The sequence below is a fragment of the Engystomops pustulosus genome, chromosome 3, assembly GCF_040894005.1.
Source record: "Engystomops pustulosus chromosome 3, aEngPut4.maternal, whole genome shotgun sequence".
NCBI classification, from domain to species: Eukaryota; Metazoa; Chordata; class Amphibia; order Anura; family Leptodactylidae; genus Engystomops; species Engystomops pustulosus.
Window position 1 is genome coordinate 52,400,570 of NC_092413.1, and position 15,896 is coordinate 52,416,465.

The 15,896-nt window shown below is 42.0% G+C and overlaps 1 protein-coding gene across 5 annotated transcripts in view; it reads left to right on the plus strand.

Annotated features, from left to right (window-relative positions):
- The window catches only part of EDARADD (EDAR associated via death domain), a 54,888-nt gene extending 40,326 nt beyond the window's left edge, over positions 1-14,562 (plus strand). For 3 of the 5 annotated variants that reach the window (XM_072140765.1, XM_072140764.1, XM_072140766.1), the window contains 5 exons: positions 582-621; positions 10,768-10,830; positions 10,994-11,109; positions 11,194-11,239; positions 11,622-14,562. In XM_072140765.1, the coding sequence (XP_071996866.1) occupies positions 582-621; positions 10,768-10,830; positions 10,994-11,109; positions 11,194-11,239; positions 11,622-11,986 (630 nt within the window). In that variant the 3' untranslated portion in view covers positions 11,987-14,562. The remainder of the gene's footprint in view (positions 1-581; positions 622-10,767; positions 10,831-10,993; positions 11,110-11,193; positions 11,240-11,621) is intronic. The other 2 variants (XM_072140769.1, XM_072140767.1) reach the window with 1 other exon arrangement.
- Positions 14,563-15,896: the final 1,334 nt, after the last annotated feature.

Here is a 15,896-nt window from a genome sequence, read left to right on the forward strand (position 1 = left end):
GAGAGATCAGAAATGTTTGGAGGGGACAGGTTAGGTGCTGCCTTGGAATCCACAGCATAGTTTTGTAAAATCCGTGTAAGGCTTAGTTCACACTGAACATAATGGATGACATTCAAATTACACTGATGTCAATGGGACTTTTAGCTGAAACCTTAAATCTCTGTCATTTACTTTACTCCGTAAGGAACAGAGTTTTAAACGATAGTGTGAATTGGGCCTAAATAGGGCTTTATATGTAGTAATTTTGTTGCAGATTTGCAGTGTGATGACCATAAAAATATTTTTTTTTATATTTAAAATGTTTTTTTTATTCTATTTTTTTTTTTTATTATTATGGAGAGCAATAGCAGACAGACCAAAATGCACACATAATACAGTATTCATTGGGATCAATCTGAATTGTAAAAATTCAGAAGGCACTCAGCAAATACCAACTATATAACAACTTTATAGTATTTTTTTCTGAATACATTTGATAGATCTGTTACAAACAAATGTACAGTTTGTATACAGTTATATCCATCGGGTACAACTTACTATGGATTAAGACTATAATATTTTTGTGTTGTACCTTTTAACAGACAGACAAGTATCCAGTTCAAGACACAGAACTTCCAAAAGGTAAGAAGTCCAGATGAATTGGGGGAGGGGCAGTTTTCTGATGGGATTTGCACATGAATTAATGGTGCACGCTTCATACTTCTTCCTTAGTTTAGTTTAATAAATTGAATGCATTTAAGTGTATTCCTTCTCTATTTAGGAGTGTATGGATACATAAATTAGAGTAGGACCTGAGGTCAAATATAAGTAAAGACATCCCCAGACCGTGTTTTAGGAGTTATCATGTGAATTGTGAATTGGAGATCCAAGCTCACATGCTATAAAAGATTATATGCAATTTATATGACCTGTCTATATATATATATATATATATACACATTCAAACACTGTGTGTGTGTATATATATATATATATATATATATATATATATATATATATATATATATATATATATATATACACAAAGGAAAAAAAGGGAGCACACCAGTTTGTAGTGAAAAAAATACCTTAGTGGATTTATTCCATGTGAAAGAGCTCTTTCACATGAAATAAATCCACTAAGGTATTTTTTCACTACCATCTGGTGTGCTGCCTTTTTTTTCCTTTGTCTCTATAACTGAAGGACCTGATGCCCGGCCCTCTTAGGCATGCACCCTCTTTTTATTTTTGTTTACCCATTGTCTATTTTGATAGTGCTGCTTGGATCTTTTCTTACTGTATATATATATATATATATATATATATATATATATATATATATATATATATATATATATATATATATATATACATACATACACACATATATATATATATGTGTGTCACAATTGCAGAATTGCAGTCACATAAGGTCATATGAAACATGCATATACAGAATGTGAAATCATTACAAATATCTGACCCCTAAGGTGACATTCTTTCATAGCATCGTAGTTAAATAATGTAAAAAAAGGACTTTCCCTGAAATATTAGATTTGCCCAGAGGTGTTTTAGTGTTGACATCATATTCTAGCCAGATTATCTATTTCTAAAATTCTGTGTAAAAGGCCTGTCATGGACACCATAATGGACTGCAGAATGCTTTTGTTTAAAGCACAATAACCCCTTAATAACGAGGACTGAAACGGGATTAATTACTGGACAATTTTAGTGAATTTTTGTTGTGAATTTTATGCTGCATTTTTCCAGTGTTTTATTTGGGTTTAAGGTTTCAAAAAGTCAAACAATGCCTTTTTTGCAATGGTATAGTTCTTTTTTGATTTTCAAATTAACCCAAAATTTACATACATTTATTCCATATTGTGTGCCGCTGACTCTAGTCACTACAGCAGAGGAGTAGAAATTATCAGTAATAACAGCTTCTGCCTCACACAATTCAGCGCTGCTGTTTAGCAGGGAAGTAGAAACGAGTCCTTTGATCATAATTCGCTATGATGCATGGAGTCCCGTTCTGGAAACTGTGGTCAGTTTGTGAAACAGGACACGTCACAATCTCACCAGGGCCTTGTGTTTTAACTCTTATGTTCATGTGAATTGAAAAGTAGGATTGCCTTGCACTGTTGGGATCAACCATACAACCTGTCACAGTGCTGTTGCTTTCATCATGAATTAAACAGTAAAGCGATTTGTATTTTATAGGGAGCAGTGTTACATGATAAAGGGATTTGCAGTTTTTACTAACTGTTACTAAATGATATTGCAGACAGTGGAGGGAATTTATCATATGAGTTTATGCATGATGAAATCCGTGCCCTTCCACAGCGCCAGATAAATCAGGAGGCCAGAGCCAGAGGCGTCTGACTGCGCTGGCGAACATCTCTGAGCCAGGGGTAGAATTGTACACTGGCTTAGGCGACCACCAGGGATCGCTCTATATCCTGCGCTTGTTCAGACCTGACCTATAGCTCTGCTGCCGGCATGTCCCTTTTGCACCCCTCCACGCCAACTTGGTGTGAAAGTGGCGTAAATGAGCTAATAATTGCAATTCCTAGCCTTACACACGTAATTGCGATTATTTCATACAAACTGGCTGACAAGTCGTGCTAAATGCCCCAGAGAGAGAGAGAGAGTCCTAGAAAACACCAGCAGCCATACAATTGTCATATAGTCAGAATTGGGAAGTGTTACCATGAAAAATTTCTAAATCATTTTGAAAAGGAATTAATTAGTTATAAATTATCAATGTTGGCAGAAAGTTTAGTTCTAATATTTCGCCTCATTAAAATTGTCAGATTTGAGTTAAACCCATCTACCATAGCGTCGTACAAATAGTGCAATATCATGGAAGATTAAAGGATTTCTACCTGCACATAGATTTTACTGGGATGTTTTCTTTGTAAATTGGAAGCACCTCATTTGATTAGTGATAATCGCTTGTAACCCCTTCATCTGTTTGGATGTAAGCCATGTTTTTATGCTTTACGCCCAGGGGATTGATGGGAGGAGCTGCTCAGGACATGTATAGACGCAGTCAAGTTCTTTCATCTGTTACTTAGACTTATGTGACCTTATACAAAAACTAACGTTGAAATAAAGTAACATGATGTTGCTGACCTTGATTCACATTTATCTACTCCAGGAAGTAACCTGGGGATGAGCGAACGTGCGAAATTCAAAATCGCCGTGTTTTCAGACAGATAGATTTACCCCCTAAATAAGTTGCTGAATTACATTTCCCATATGTCTACTTTACATTTTCATAATTTTTGAAATGTCTGGATAATTTATTTATTTGGCTAAAAAAATCGAATTCCGTATTTTTATTTCACATCAAAAAATAATAAACCTATTTTAAAATCTGCCCCCCTCAAACTATCAGAAACAACTTTTAGGAAGATTGTTAACCCCTTGAGATCTTCATAGTAATTAAATCAAAACGGAGGTGAAATTTTGTCAGTTATACGTTGACTTAGCCTTAAAATTTACACATTTCCAAAAGAAAAAAGAGAAAACCCACCTTAAAATTTGTTATGCAATTTCTCCTGAGTACAGAGACCCCCCACATGTAGCTGTTACTTGTTTTAAGGGCGCACAGCGAGGCGCAGGAGGGAAGTAGCAGGGTGTTAGCTGTGTCAGCCTATGCACATGCATAGGCTGACACTGTGCCTTTAAGATGATGTCATAGACGCTATCTCACAGGCACAGCCCAGGGAAATGATCGGCAGTCCCCGAAGACGGCGCCGATGCTTGACAACATACTGGTAGTGATTCATAAGGCCGATTTCTGATGACAGTTTCCCTTTAAAGCAGAACAATTAGAAACCCTAGGGATTAGGGATTCAGCTCAAACGTGGGGGTCGGCAATGACAAAGCACTCATGGACAGCAGGATTCAAGTTGAAATTGTGCATTTATTCCAGAAAAACACCAGTATCGAACAAAACATCAAACAAAATCCTTGCCTGTCCGGCTCTAACTATATACTTGGCGGCTCTCACGAGCCACTGGAGGGCTTCTCCCTGCTAGCATGAAATATACGTTAAGTAGCCCTGTGTCACTCACGTGTGGCTTTCACACAGTCCAGCCTCTGTGTCTCCAGGTAGAGAGCGACTTCTGACTGCTCCACACCCTTCTTTAAGGGATTGCACACCTGGTGCATTGTTAGACCCATTAGAAACTGGAAGCTTTGTTCTGGAGCAGTGATCACACTTCTGTCTCCACTCCAGCAATTAGAGTCCTGTACCAGGTCTTCCAAGAGACAAAAACATGGAAAACATTCCAAGCACATTCTGGTCGCTGTCATACACATAAACACTGATTTTTCTCTCCAATTCAATAGTGATCTTGTCAAAAGGGGTATTCACAATTTCTACAGTTCTCTGGCTTCTCCATAAGAAAAATAATTGTAAATCACTACTTTATGAGATGTTTCAACACTGCCCCCATGTGTCACTATTATAATGCATCAAGGGTTTGTGATACATTTTTGCATTGCTTGAGTTGCAAAAGTCATTTTGTTTTCGAATCCATATATGTACCCTGTGGGATCATATTCTTTCAGTTTTTAACTTGTTGGCGAGCATGGGGTGGAGTACACTGCTGCACTGGACTTATTTTCTTACATATGTACATAGTTACAGCCGGATCATGTACTTGTATTGCAGTGTGTAATGGCTTGAACAAGTGATCGCCCAACCCTTGTTCAAGCTCAAGTTTGGAAAAAAATAAAAAATTGCAAACAAAAAAGTCAAAATCATTTCATAATAAAAAATAAATAAACAAAATAAAAGTCTCCTAATCACCACAGTTACTTATAAAAAAACAAATAAAGTATGTTTCAAAAGTATATAACACAAGAAAAGAAAAAAAAATACATATTTGCCATCACTGTATTAATTTGTTAGGCAATAATGAACCAGCATAGTGAATGGCATAAAATAACATGAAAACCTTCCCGCAATATATAATTATTCATTAAATACATTCACGAAAAATGTTCTAATAAGCTATCAAACAAGTTATATGCCCTAAAATGATGCAACTGCAACAAACTCTTTTTTTCAAAAAAATAAGCCCTCAACCAGATCTGTCAACAGAAAAATACAGCAGTTATGGCTTTGAAAAGTTGTTGATACTAAAAAATAGATTTTCTCCAATATTGGTTCTGCTCAGTAAAATTGAGCAAAGATAAGCTATATAAGTGAGGTATCACTGTAATCGGGATACAGAGAGTAAAGCGTAAAGATAAAATATTAATTTTACGTGTCCCTACTAGTCCCATGGGAGTGACTAATGACTAGTGCTTTCCCCCCACCCCTTGGAACCCACTCCAACACGCATCAATTTAAAATTAAAATAACCTCCCATGTCCCCCATATCTCCTGCCCAGTGTTTTCCCCCTCAGGACGTCATACCCAGGGCCGGATTAAGGTTGGTGGGGGCCCCTGGGCGCAAAATCTGGTGGAGGCCCCCACTGTGTGCAGCGTGCATACACGTCTTCCTGCTCACTATCCACGCAGTAACACCGCTACATACAGCCGCCTGGCCCCCAGTAACACAGCTACATACAGCCGCCTGATCCCCAGTAATACATCTATATACAGCCGCCTCGCCCCCAGTAACACAGCTACATACAGCCGCCTCGCCCCCAGTAACACAGCTACATACAGCCACCTTATTCCTAGTAACAGCTACATACAGCCGCCTCACCCCCAGTGACACAGCTACATACAGCCGCCTCACCAGTAACACAGCTACATACAGCTGCCTCACCCCCAGTAACACAGCTACATACAGCCGCCTCGCCAGTAACACAGCTACATACAGCTGCCTCACCGCCAGTAACACAGCTACATACAGCCGCCTGGCCCCCAGTAACACAGCTACATACAGCCGCCTGATCCCCAGTAATACATCTATATACAGCCGCCTCGCCCCCAGTAACACAGCTACATACAGCCGCCTCGCCCCCAGTAACACAGCTACATACAGCCACCTTATTCCTAGTAACAGCTACATACAGCCGCCTCACCCCCAGTGACACAGCTACATACAGCCGCCTCACCCCCAGTAACACAGCTACATACAGCTGCCTCACCCCCAGTAACACAGCTACATACAGCCGCCTTGCCAGTAACACAGCTACATACAGCTGCCTCACCGCCAGTAACACAGCTACATACAGCCGTCTCATCCATATTAACACAGCTACATACAGCCGCCTCATCCATAGTAACACAGCTACATACAGCCGCTTCATCCGTAGTAACACATCTACATACAGCCGCCTCACCCCCAGTAACACAGCTACATACAGCCGCCTCACCCCCAGTAACACAGCTACATACAGCCGTCTCATCCCCAATAACACCGATACATACAGCCGCCTCGTCCCCAGTAACACCGCTACATACAGCCGCCTCACCCCCCAGTAATACAGCTACATACAGCCGCCTCATCCCCAGTAACACTGCTACATACAGCCGCCTCATCCCCAGTAACACAGCTAAATACAGACGCAACGCCCCCAGTAACACAGCTACATACAGCCGCCTCACTCCGAGTAACACAGCTACATACAGCTGCATCACCCCCAGTAACACAGCTACATACAGCCGCATCACCCCCAGTAACACAGCTACATACAGCCGCATCACCCCCAGTAACACAGCTACATACAGCCGCATCACCCCCAGTAACACAGCTACATACAGCCGCATCACCCCCAGTAACACAGCTACATACAGCGGCCTCACCCCCAGTAACACACCTACATACAGCCGCCTCACCCCCAGTAACACAGCTTCATACAGCCGCCTCGCCCCCAGTAGCACAGCACATACAGCCACCTCGCCCCCAGTAACACACCTACATACAGCCGCCTCACCCCCAGTAACACAGCTTCATACAGCCGCCTCGCCCCCAGTAACACAGCTACATACAGCCGCCTCACCCCCAGTAACACAGCTACATACAGCCGCCTCACCAGTAACACAGCTACATACAGCCGCCTCGCTCGCAGTAACACAGCTACATACAGCCGCCTCGCCCGCAGTAACACAGCTACATACGGCCCCCTCATCCCCAGTAACACAGCTACATACAGCCGCCTCACCCCCAGTATTACAGCTACATACGGCCCCCTCACCCCCAGTAACACAGCTACATACAGCCGCCTCGCCCCCAGTAACACACCTGCATACAGCCGCCTCATCCTCAGTAACACCGCTACATACAGCCGGCTAACCCCCCAGTAACACAGCTACATACAGCCGCCTCACCCCCCAGTAATACAGCTACATACAGCCGCCTCATCCCCAGTAACACTGCTACATACAGCCGCCTCTCCAGTAACACAGCTACATACAGCCGCCTCACCCCCCAGTAATACAGCTACATACAGCCGCCTCATCCCCAGTAACACCGCTACATACACATGCCTCTCCAGTAACACAGCTACATACAGCCGCCTCATCACCAGTAACACAGCTACATACAGCCGCCTCATCCCCAGTAACACCGCTACATACACATGCCTCTCCAGTAACACAGCTACATACAGCCGCCTCACCCCCCAGTAACACCGCTACATACACATGCCTCTCCAGTAACACAGCTACATACAGCCACCTCATCCCCAGTAACACCGCTACATACACATGCCTCTCCAGTAACACACCTACATACAGCCGCCTCGCCCCCAATATACACACATACAGCAAATACACACACATTCAGTATATACAGCATTTTCACAGACATACGGGAAATACACACACATTCAGTATACGGAGCATATACATACATACCATATACACAGCATATAAACATAAACATACATCATATATTTAAATGTGCACATATATATGCTTATACAAATATATGCGTGTATAAAAACAGTAAATGCATATATACACAGTATATACATATATACACAGTATATACATATATAGACAGTAGATGCATGTATACACATATACACAGTATATACACATATACACAGTAGATGCATATATACACATATACACAGTATATACAAATATAGGCAGTAGATGCATATACACATATACACAGTATATACATATATACACAGTAGATGCATATATACACATATACACAGTAGATGCATATATACACAGTAGATGCATATATACACATATACACGGTATATACAAATATAGACAGTAGATGCATATACACATATACACAGTATATACACATATACACAGTAGATGCATATATACACATATACACAGTATATACACATATACACAGTGGGGCAAATTTACTTACCCGGCCCATTCGCGATCCAGCGGCGCGTTCTCTGCTCTGGATTCGGGTCCGGCCGGGATTCATGAAGGCAGTTCTTCCGCCGTCCACCAGGTGGCGCTGCTGCGCTGAAAATCATCTCCACGCGCCGGAATGCACCACCTCGGACCAGGTGAAGGTAAGCGGTCACCAAGCGACACTTTTTCGGTTTTTAAATGCGGCGGTTTTTCCGAATACGTCGGGTTTTCGTTCGGCCACGCCCCCCGATTTCCGTCGCGCGCATGCCGGCGCCGATGCGCCACAATCCGATCGCGTGCGACACAATCCCGGGGCAATTCAGGTACAATCGGCGCAAATCGGAAATATTCGGGTAACACGTCGGGAAAACGCGATTCGGGCCCTTAGTAAATGACCCCCATTATATACATATATAGACAGTAGATGCATATATACACATATACACAGTATATACACATATACACAGTAGATGCATATATACACATATACACAGTATATACATATATAGACAGTAGATGCATATATACACATATACACAGTATATACACATATACACAGTAGATGCATATATACACATATACACAGTATATACATATATAGACAGTAGATGCATATACACATATACACAGTAGATGCATATATACACAGTATATACATTTATAGACAGTAGATGCATATAAACACAGTATATTAATATATAGACAGTAGATGCATATATACACACAGTAGATGCATATATACACATATACACAGTATATACATCATATATAAACACAGATAAATACATGTGTAGTGTATACTTACCCTTTTAGGATGACTGGCTGTCGGGTCAGGCGGGTCTTCGGCATAGGGGGGTCAGTCGGTTGCTGGTTTGGACGGGAGAGGGGTCGCATGTTCGGGCGGGTAGAGCGGGGGGTGAGGGGGCTGAAGCCGAGGACGTCCGCTTGTTCCGGGGGGGGGGGGCGGAGGACGGCTGCTGCTTGTTCCGCCGGGGGGAGGATGGACGCTTCTACCAGCGGGGGGGGGGAGGGGGTTTGTCGGTCCGAGCGGAGGACGTCCGCCTGTTCCGCCGGAGGGGGGGGGGGATGGGGTTAAGGAGCGGAGGGCAGCCGCTTGTTCCGCCGGGGAGGGGGGGGGTAGGGAGAGCGGAGGGCGACCGCTGCTTCTTGTTCCGCCGGGGGGGGGGGGGGAGGAGCGGAGGATGAACGCTTCTTACAGTGGGGGGGGGGATGTGAGCGGAGGAAGGCCCGCCGGTGGAGGGGGGGGGGGTGCGAGGAGCGGAGGATGCCCGCTTGTTCTGCCGGTGGGGGGGGGGTGCGGAGGACAGCCGCATTTCTGGGGGGGTTGGGGAGCGGAGGACGGCCACATTTCTGGGGGGGTTGGGGAGCGGAGGGCGACCGCTTGTTCAGGCGGGGGAGGGGGGGTTGCGGAGGGCGGCCGCTTGTTCGGGCTGGGGAGGACGAGCGCGAGCGGGATTACGAGCGGGCGGGGAGGCCTAGCCATGCAGCGAGTTGGGCAGGCAGGGAGGTGGGTACCTGTGCGGGGGGCGGACGCCTCGGCCATGCAGGGGGATATGCGGGGAGGCGGTCACGTGTGCCGTGGTCGGGTGGACAGCTCTGGGAGGTGGCGGCTGAGGAGCCATGGCCCAGGGGGCGTGATCTGGTGGGGGCCCCCTGGGGGGGCAAGATGGTGGGGGCCCCTGGGCTCGAGCCCCGGGAGCCCCGCCTATAATCCGGCCCTGGTCATACCCCACTCCTCACTGGCCATCCCATGGGACTAGGGACACAGCTCTGCATACAGAAAGGTAAACTTTGATCTAACATCTTTTTTTGGGGGGAAATAGCCAGCTTTACTATAACAAATGTTTTCTTTGGCAATGTGTACACTATTCTCTATGGGGACATAGGTGAGCCAGAAAATGGGCTCCTGATGATAGGATCCTGATTACGGCAAACATTTGGTCATAGAAGATCAAAATCTTTGGACTAAATTCCAAACACTATGTGGGAAGGAAAGCCAACACTAAACATCACCATGAAGTCACCATCCATTTCTTCAGACCTGGTGGTGGCAGCATCATGCTCTGGGGATGTTTTGCTTCAGTTGGGACTAGGAACTTGGTTACAACTGATGGGGAGATGAATAAAGCTAAATTCAGGGCAAGTCTGGGTTTTCTTTACACTCTCCATTTAAAGAATTCAACTATTTAAAAAAACAAAAAAAATGGATACTCACGTTCTCCTCTTCATCTTGATCCCATTGCTTGTCTCCACTAAGCTTGACATACCGGAACAGAAATGTATAATTAGCAGCACAGAGCACGGGGACAAGATGTCCGGTGCTCTGGGCTGCTAATTATGCACTACCACCTCCCTCTTCCTGTATGAGAGGGAGGTGGTGAGGGCGTGCATAATTAGCAGCCCGTAGCATCGGACATCGTGTCCCCGCGCTCAATGCTGCTAATTATAAGTTTCTTTTCTAGGTGATCCCAGTGTGTCAAGACTAGCAAAGACAAACACCAGGATCAAAATGAAGAGGAACCGAGGTGAGTATCCTTAGATATTTTTATTTTTTTTTAAGTGGTCGATATACTTAAAAGTGGTGTTTTCTTATTAATTGGCAGTATCTTCTATTAAGCAATATTGTATCAAAATCTGGATCTGTGATTTAACAATTATTGTTATAATACTTTGTTATGTTTGTTGCAGAGACTGCTACAAACAATTCTCCTGTGGAGGACACATGTGTGACAGATAAAATCATAATAGAGAATCCAGGCCATCCCATGCCTGCCACAATAACCAACTCTGATAGAATAAAACAGGTTAGGCCATATTTATTTACAAGTCTAAAGCATTAAATAAGGTTCTTGACTGAATAATAATAATTTATTATTTTTTATTTCCAGCCGGAAGAAAATGACTACCCTGTTACAACCATAAATGCTCTATCAGGTAAGATAAATAGGTTCTCCATTTTTGAAGATACCAAGGAACTCAAATGTAGATCTTAGCTGTTTAGAGAAGATGGGGCAGAAAGTTAATAATTTTACTGATTGTAACCACACTTTTTGGCATAGATAGTTTTGTTAATTATGGGTCTAAACAGACAAAAGATACAGCAAGGAGTGGATGTCACTGCCCCTGCCATGTCACCCATGTCACTAGTGAATTAGACACCATTATGCCAATAAGTCTGGTCCAGAGAGACATGATGGGAAACTGTCACCAGAACTAGCTGTGAGCTCAACAATTTTTTTTCTGAAATATGATCATCACCACGGTTCGGTTTAGGGAGTGGAATGGTTCATGAATTCTTATTTCTTGTTCTCCATAGATTTAACCAATTCCTACAAAGAAAATAGTGAAAGCAATTCATCACCTACAATTAGTGACTTACTGAATGATGAGGACCTGCTGTATATTCTCAAGATAAAATTGGATCCATGCCATCCAACAGTCAAAAACTGGAGAAATTTTGCCAGCAAGTGGGGAATGAGTTATGATGAATTGTGTTTCCTGGAGCAGAAGCAGCAAAGTCCAACCATTGGGTTCTTACTGCGGAACAGTGAGAGGACTGTGGAGCAACTGATCGACTTGTGTAAACTCTATAAAAGAGTTGATGTTCAGAAGGTTTTGCTAAAATGGATCAATGTGGATTGGCCAATGAGGGTCCATAAACCATACAGGAACAACGTTTGATCACACAGAGTCTCGTGGACTGGGGATATCTTTAGCATTGCAGAATGTCTCACTTGATTGTAGTTTTTGTTAACCAGGGAACACTGGCAATTTTAAAAGAGGAATCGATGACTTGTAGATGAGAGTATAGAGGGGAACATTCCAACTCCATCTCTAATATTCGTAATGCAAAAACAGCCTTATGGATGGATAGTTGTTTCTCTGATAAAAATAGATGAGCTGTATGAGGAGTTTATATTTCTTAAAAAGGTCAATAAAATGATTATATCCCAGGGATCTTCTACAAAAAAGGACCTCCCAACTTTTTCCCCAGAGAGCGTTGAAATAATGGGTACTAGTGACCTCCATTTGGGTGCTACGGTAGACCCATATTTGTTTTTGCTTTTGCATCTGTGTAACTGCTGTTATATTCCTGTAGCTTAATGGGATTGTAAAACATGGCTGATTTCTTTGAAAAGCAGTGCCACACCTGACCATGGTTTGTGCCGGTATTGCATTTCAGCTAAATAGAGATGAATGGAGCTTAGTTGTAATACCTTACACTACCCATGGTCAGGAAAGAGGCTATATTATGAAAAAAGCAACCATGTTTTTTACCCTCTGGATAACCCCTTTAAATTCTAGGTTTGGCTCCCCCAGATAGGGGCGTAGGATTGTAAAAGGCTAAGGAACTAACCCTGACCAATTACACCAAGGAAAATGTGCTCTACAACGTCATATATATACGTCGATAGTGAACATATAGTGCATGACAAAAAATTGAACAAAAAGAAATGTATGTCATGTCATGAAAGCCCAGTGTTTACAATAGAATATTATATATATATATATAATTGAATTCCTTGATGTTTTCTTAAAGGGAACCTGTCATCTGCAATTGGCTTTATAAACCACTACCAGAATATTGTCAAGCAGCGTAACACCATTTATTTTTTTGTTTCTTTTATGGTCCATGGTGGTGGCATCATCCAGAAAATAAACGTTGAAGTGATCTGTAAATTGTGAAGGAGGAGGAGAATTCAACATTGAAGTCGAGGTGGGGAGCTATGAAAGACTCCTCCTCTGTAATCAAAATCAAGGATGAAGGACCATCAATTACATTGAAGAGGATTTTCTGAGGAAGAGAGAGCTTGACTTTAGTGTTAAAATTTCCGCTTCCTTGACTCACTTCAAAGTAGATTATGTGGATGATGCCACCACACTTGACCATGAAACAAACCTGATCTAGAAGGTATTCAGCTGCTTGACAACATCCTGGTAGTGGTTTATTAAGTCAATTTCTTCTGACAGTTCCCCTTTTAAGAAGAAGACCCAGACATTTGGGAACATTGCTAGTAACAAAAAGACATTGGGGAAATTCAGTAAGTATATATAATATGGTTATCAAGGTAAATCCACTGTTATAACATGAAAGAATATCTAAACAATGAATACAATGCATATACATGTACTTAGAAGGGTTCTCCATTTCTAGCACAAAGCTGCTTTATTGCAGGTTTTTGTCAAAATAATTAAATCAAACTTACTGTCGCCTCCATTCCTGTGCCTGTCACCCAATGTTGGCTTCTATAGTTCTCATTCCGCTGTTATCATATTGAGTACCATTTGTGTAGAGGCAAGAGGGTAAACATAGGGGGCAGATAAAGGAGCATTTTGATACAACTGTACATGCATTAACTTTCTTTTTGCTGATTATATCCATATAATAACTTTAAAATGGTACTACAGCTTATGAATGAACCTACCCTTAAACTTGATAGAGTTACATGCATCAATTTAAGGCACTTATAATTTTGGTATGCACTTCTATTCTGTATCAATTCATCATGTTTTCTAGACCTCTTCTTGGTATCTTTCTATAGGAATTATCATTGTGTACTTTGGATATAAATAAGTCAATGGTCATGTGATGTCACACAGGTACCGGGCTCGTTATATCACACAGCTCTGGTTACTCTCTGTGAAATAACAGACCCTGCACCTGTGTGATATCACATGACCATGGACAGATTATTATCAAGAGGAAGTAAACAATGAAAGCTTCTATAGAAGGACAGCAAGCAGAGATCTAGAAAACCGTGAGGAATTGATACAGAAAGTATATTGGAAAATTGTGTAATTTATTATATCACAAATAATATCAATTATTTGCTAAAAGTGGACAACCCATTAAAATACTATTAAACTATTTTTGGCAAGATTAATCTTAAAGTTAGAAATAAACTGAGATATAGTTTATAAAACACACAGGAAGAAAATGCTAAAATAAAAATTGCCTTGTGCTGGTGAGATGCTTTGCACATAGCAGTTATATTTTATAAGTGATGTTTTGGTTTGTGAAATGCAACCTTGAAAGTAATGATGGTCTTCCTAAAGATATAAAATACCGTACATTATATAAAATGTGTTTGCTTAGATCAGTCTTGGTCTGCTCTGGGTGGATTATAAATCTGTGTACAGCATATTGAGATTTTTTTTAATACTCCATAGCTTCATGTAAGTAACGTTAAATGACTTTAATGGAACTATGTTTTGCTTGAGTTATTTTTTTAATAAATGTTTTGTTTTTGGTTTCATTCATTCCTTTATTTATGGAAAAGTGTATTTAAATTATAAAAGGGTCTTAAAGAGTCCAAAATGCTGAGTTAATAGATAAAACAGAGACTATGGGGGATATTTATCATGCGCCAGCGCTCGTGCGGGCAGGGTCCTGCACAACGTTTATTTCTACACCAAGAAATAAAAACAGCCGGCGACTTATCACATGTACAGGCACAGGCAAAATCAGCAAAGCGTTGGGGGGTAATTTCTGACTGGGGCACTGCGATATCAGATGTGATGCCACACACAGGAGAAGAGAAAAAGACTGCCACTGCTTCAGGGGAGCAGAGAAAGGTCAGGCACCTGGGGGCATTATGGCTGGCTGCTATGGGAGGCACTCTGGATAGCTGATATGGAAGGGCACCCAATGGCTACTATGAGGGGCACTCTAGCTGTTGTTGGGTCCCCCCTGACTACTGGCAGCTTTGGTAGCACATACTTGCCATGCCGGTGTCTCAAGTTATTTACCAATATGTTCCGCTTTGTGTGCCCTGAAATGGCTGATTTTAATGGTATTGCTGATTAAACATAATTACTAAACAGCCTGAGTTGTAGTAAAATGATATTTGGCAAAGGCAAAAATTAGACAGATGTGGCCCTCGTGAAAAAATGAGTTTGACACCCCTGATACCCCTATACATACTTCTGCCCTCCAGGAAATATTTGCTATGTCACACCTTTGTGCGTGTGTATGGTATGCTTTATATTCTACATTATAGCCATAGAGACAACTAATTCTTTACTACTTTTATATTGCAATGAATAAATATTATTATTTGTTTTCACTTATAGAGTTGTGCTGGAGGTTGTATTCTTTTCTTGTCTACTTTTCCTCCCTCGTGATAGCAGAGGGTTATCTCTTTTAGCAACACCACAAGTTTAAACAAGTGTTGACCTTAAAAGGTTCCTTTATAATGTGATTTTTACATAAAATAAGACATTACAAAAAAATTACATTGCCAGATGAAACAATGGAAAGGAGGGCCCTGCTTGCAAGAGCTTACAATCATTAATGCAATATTTGGCCAACTAAACGCAAACCGGATGGAATAGCATGCCTCTGCAAAATGCTGTGGTAAATATGCTTGTTCAGCATAAAGAAAAGGAAAAGGGTCTGCACCAGTGATAAGGTAAAGAATAAGTGTCCGTCCAGACTTTATTTAACCCCTTAACGCTTAACGAGGTACAGGGAATGAATGAAGAGGGCTCACGGGCTGAGTCCTCTTCATACAAGGGTGGGGGTTGTTGCACATTGCAGCAAACCCCCACCGCTAATAACCGCGGTCGGTGCTTGCACCGATCGCGGCTA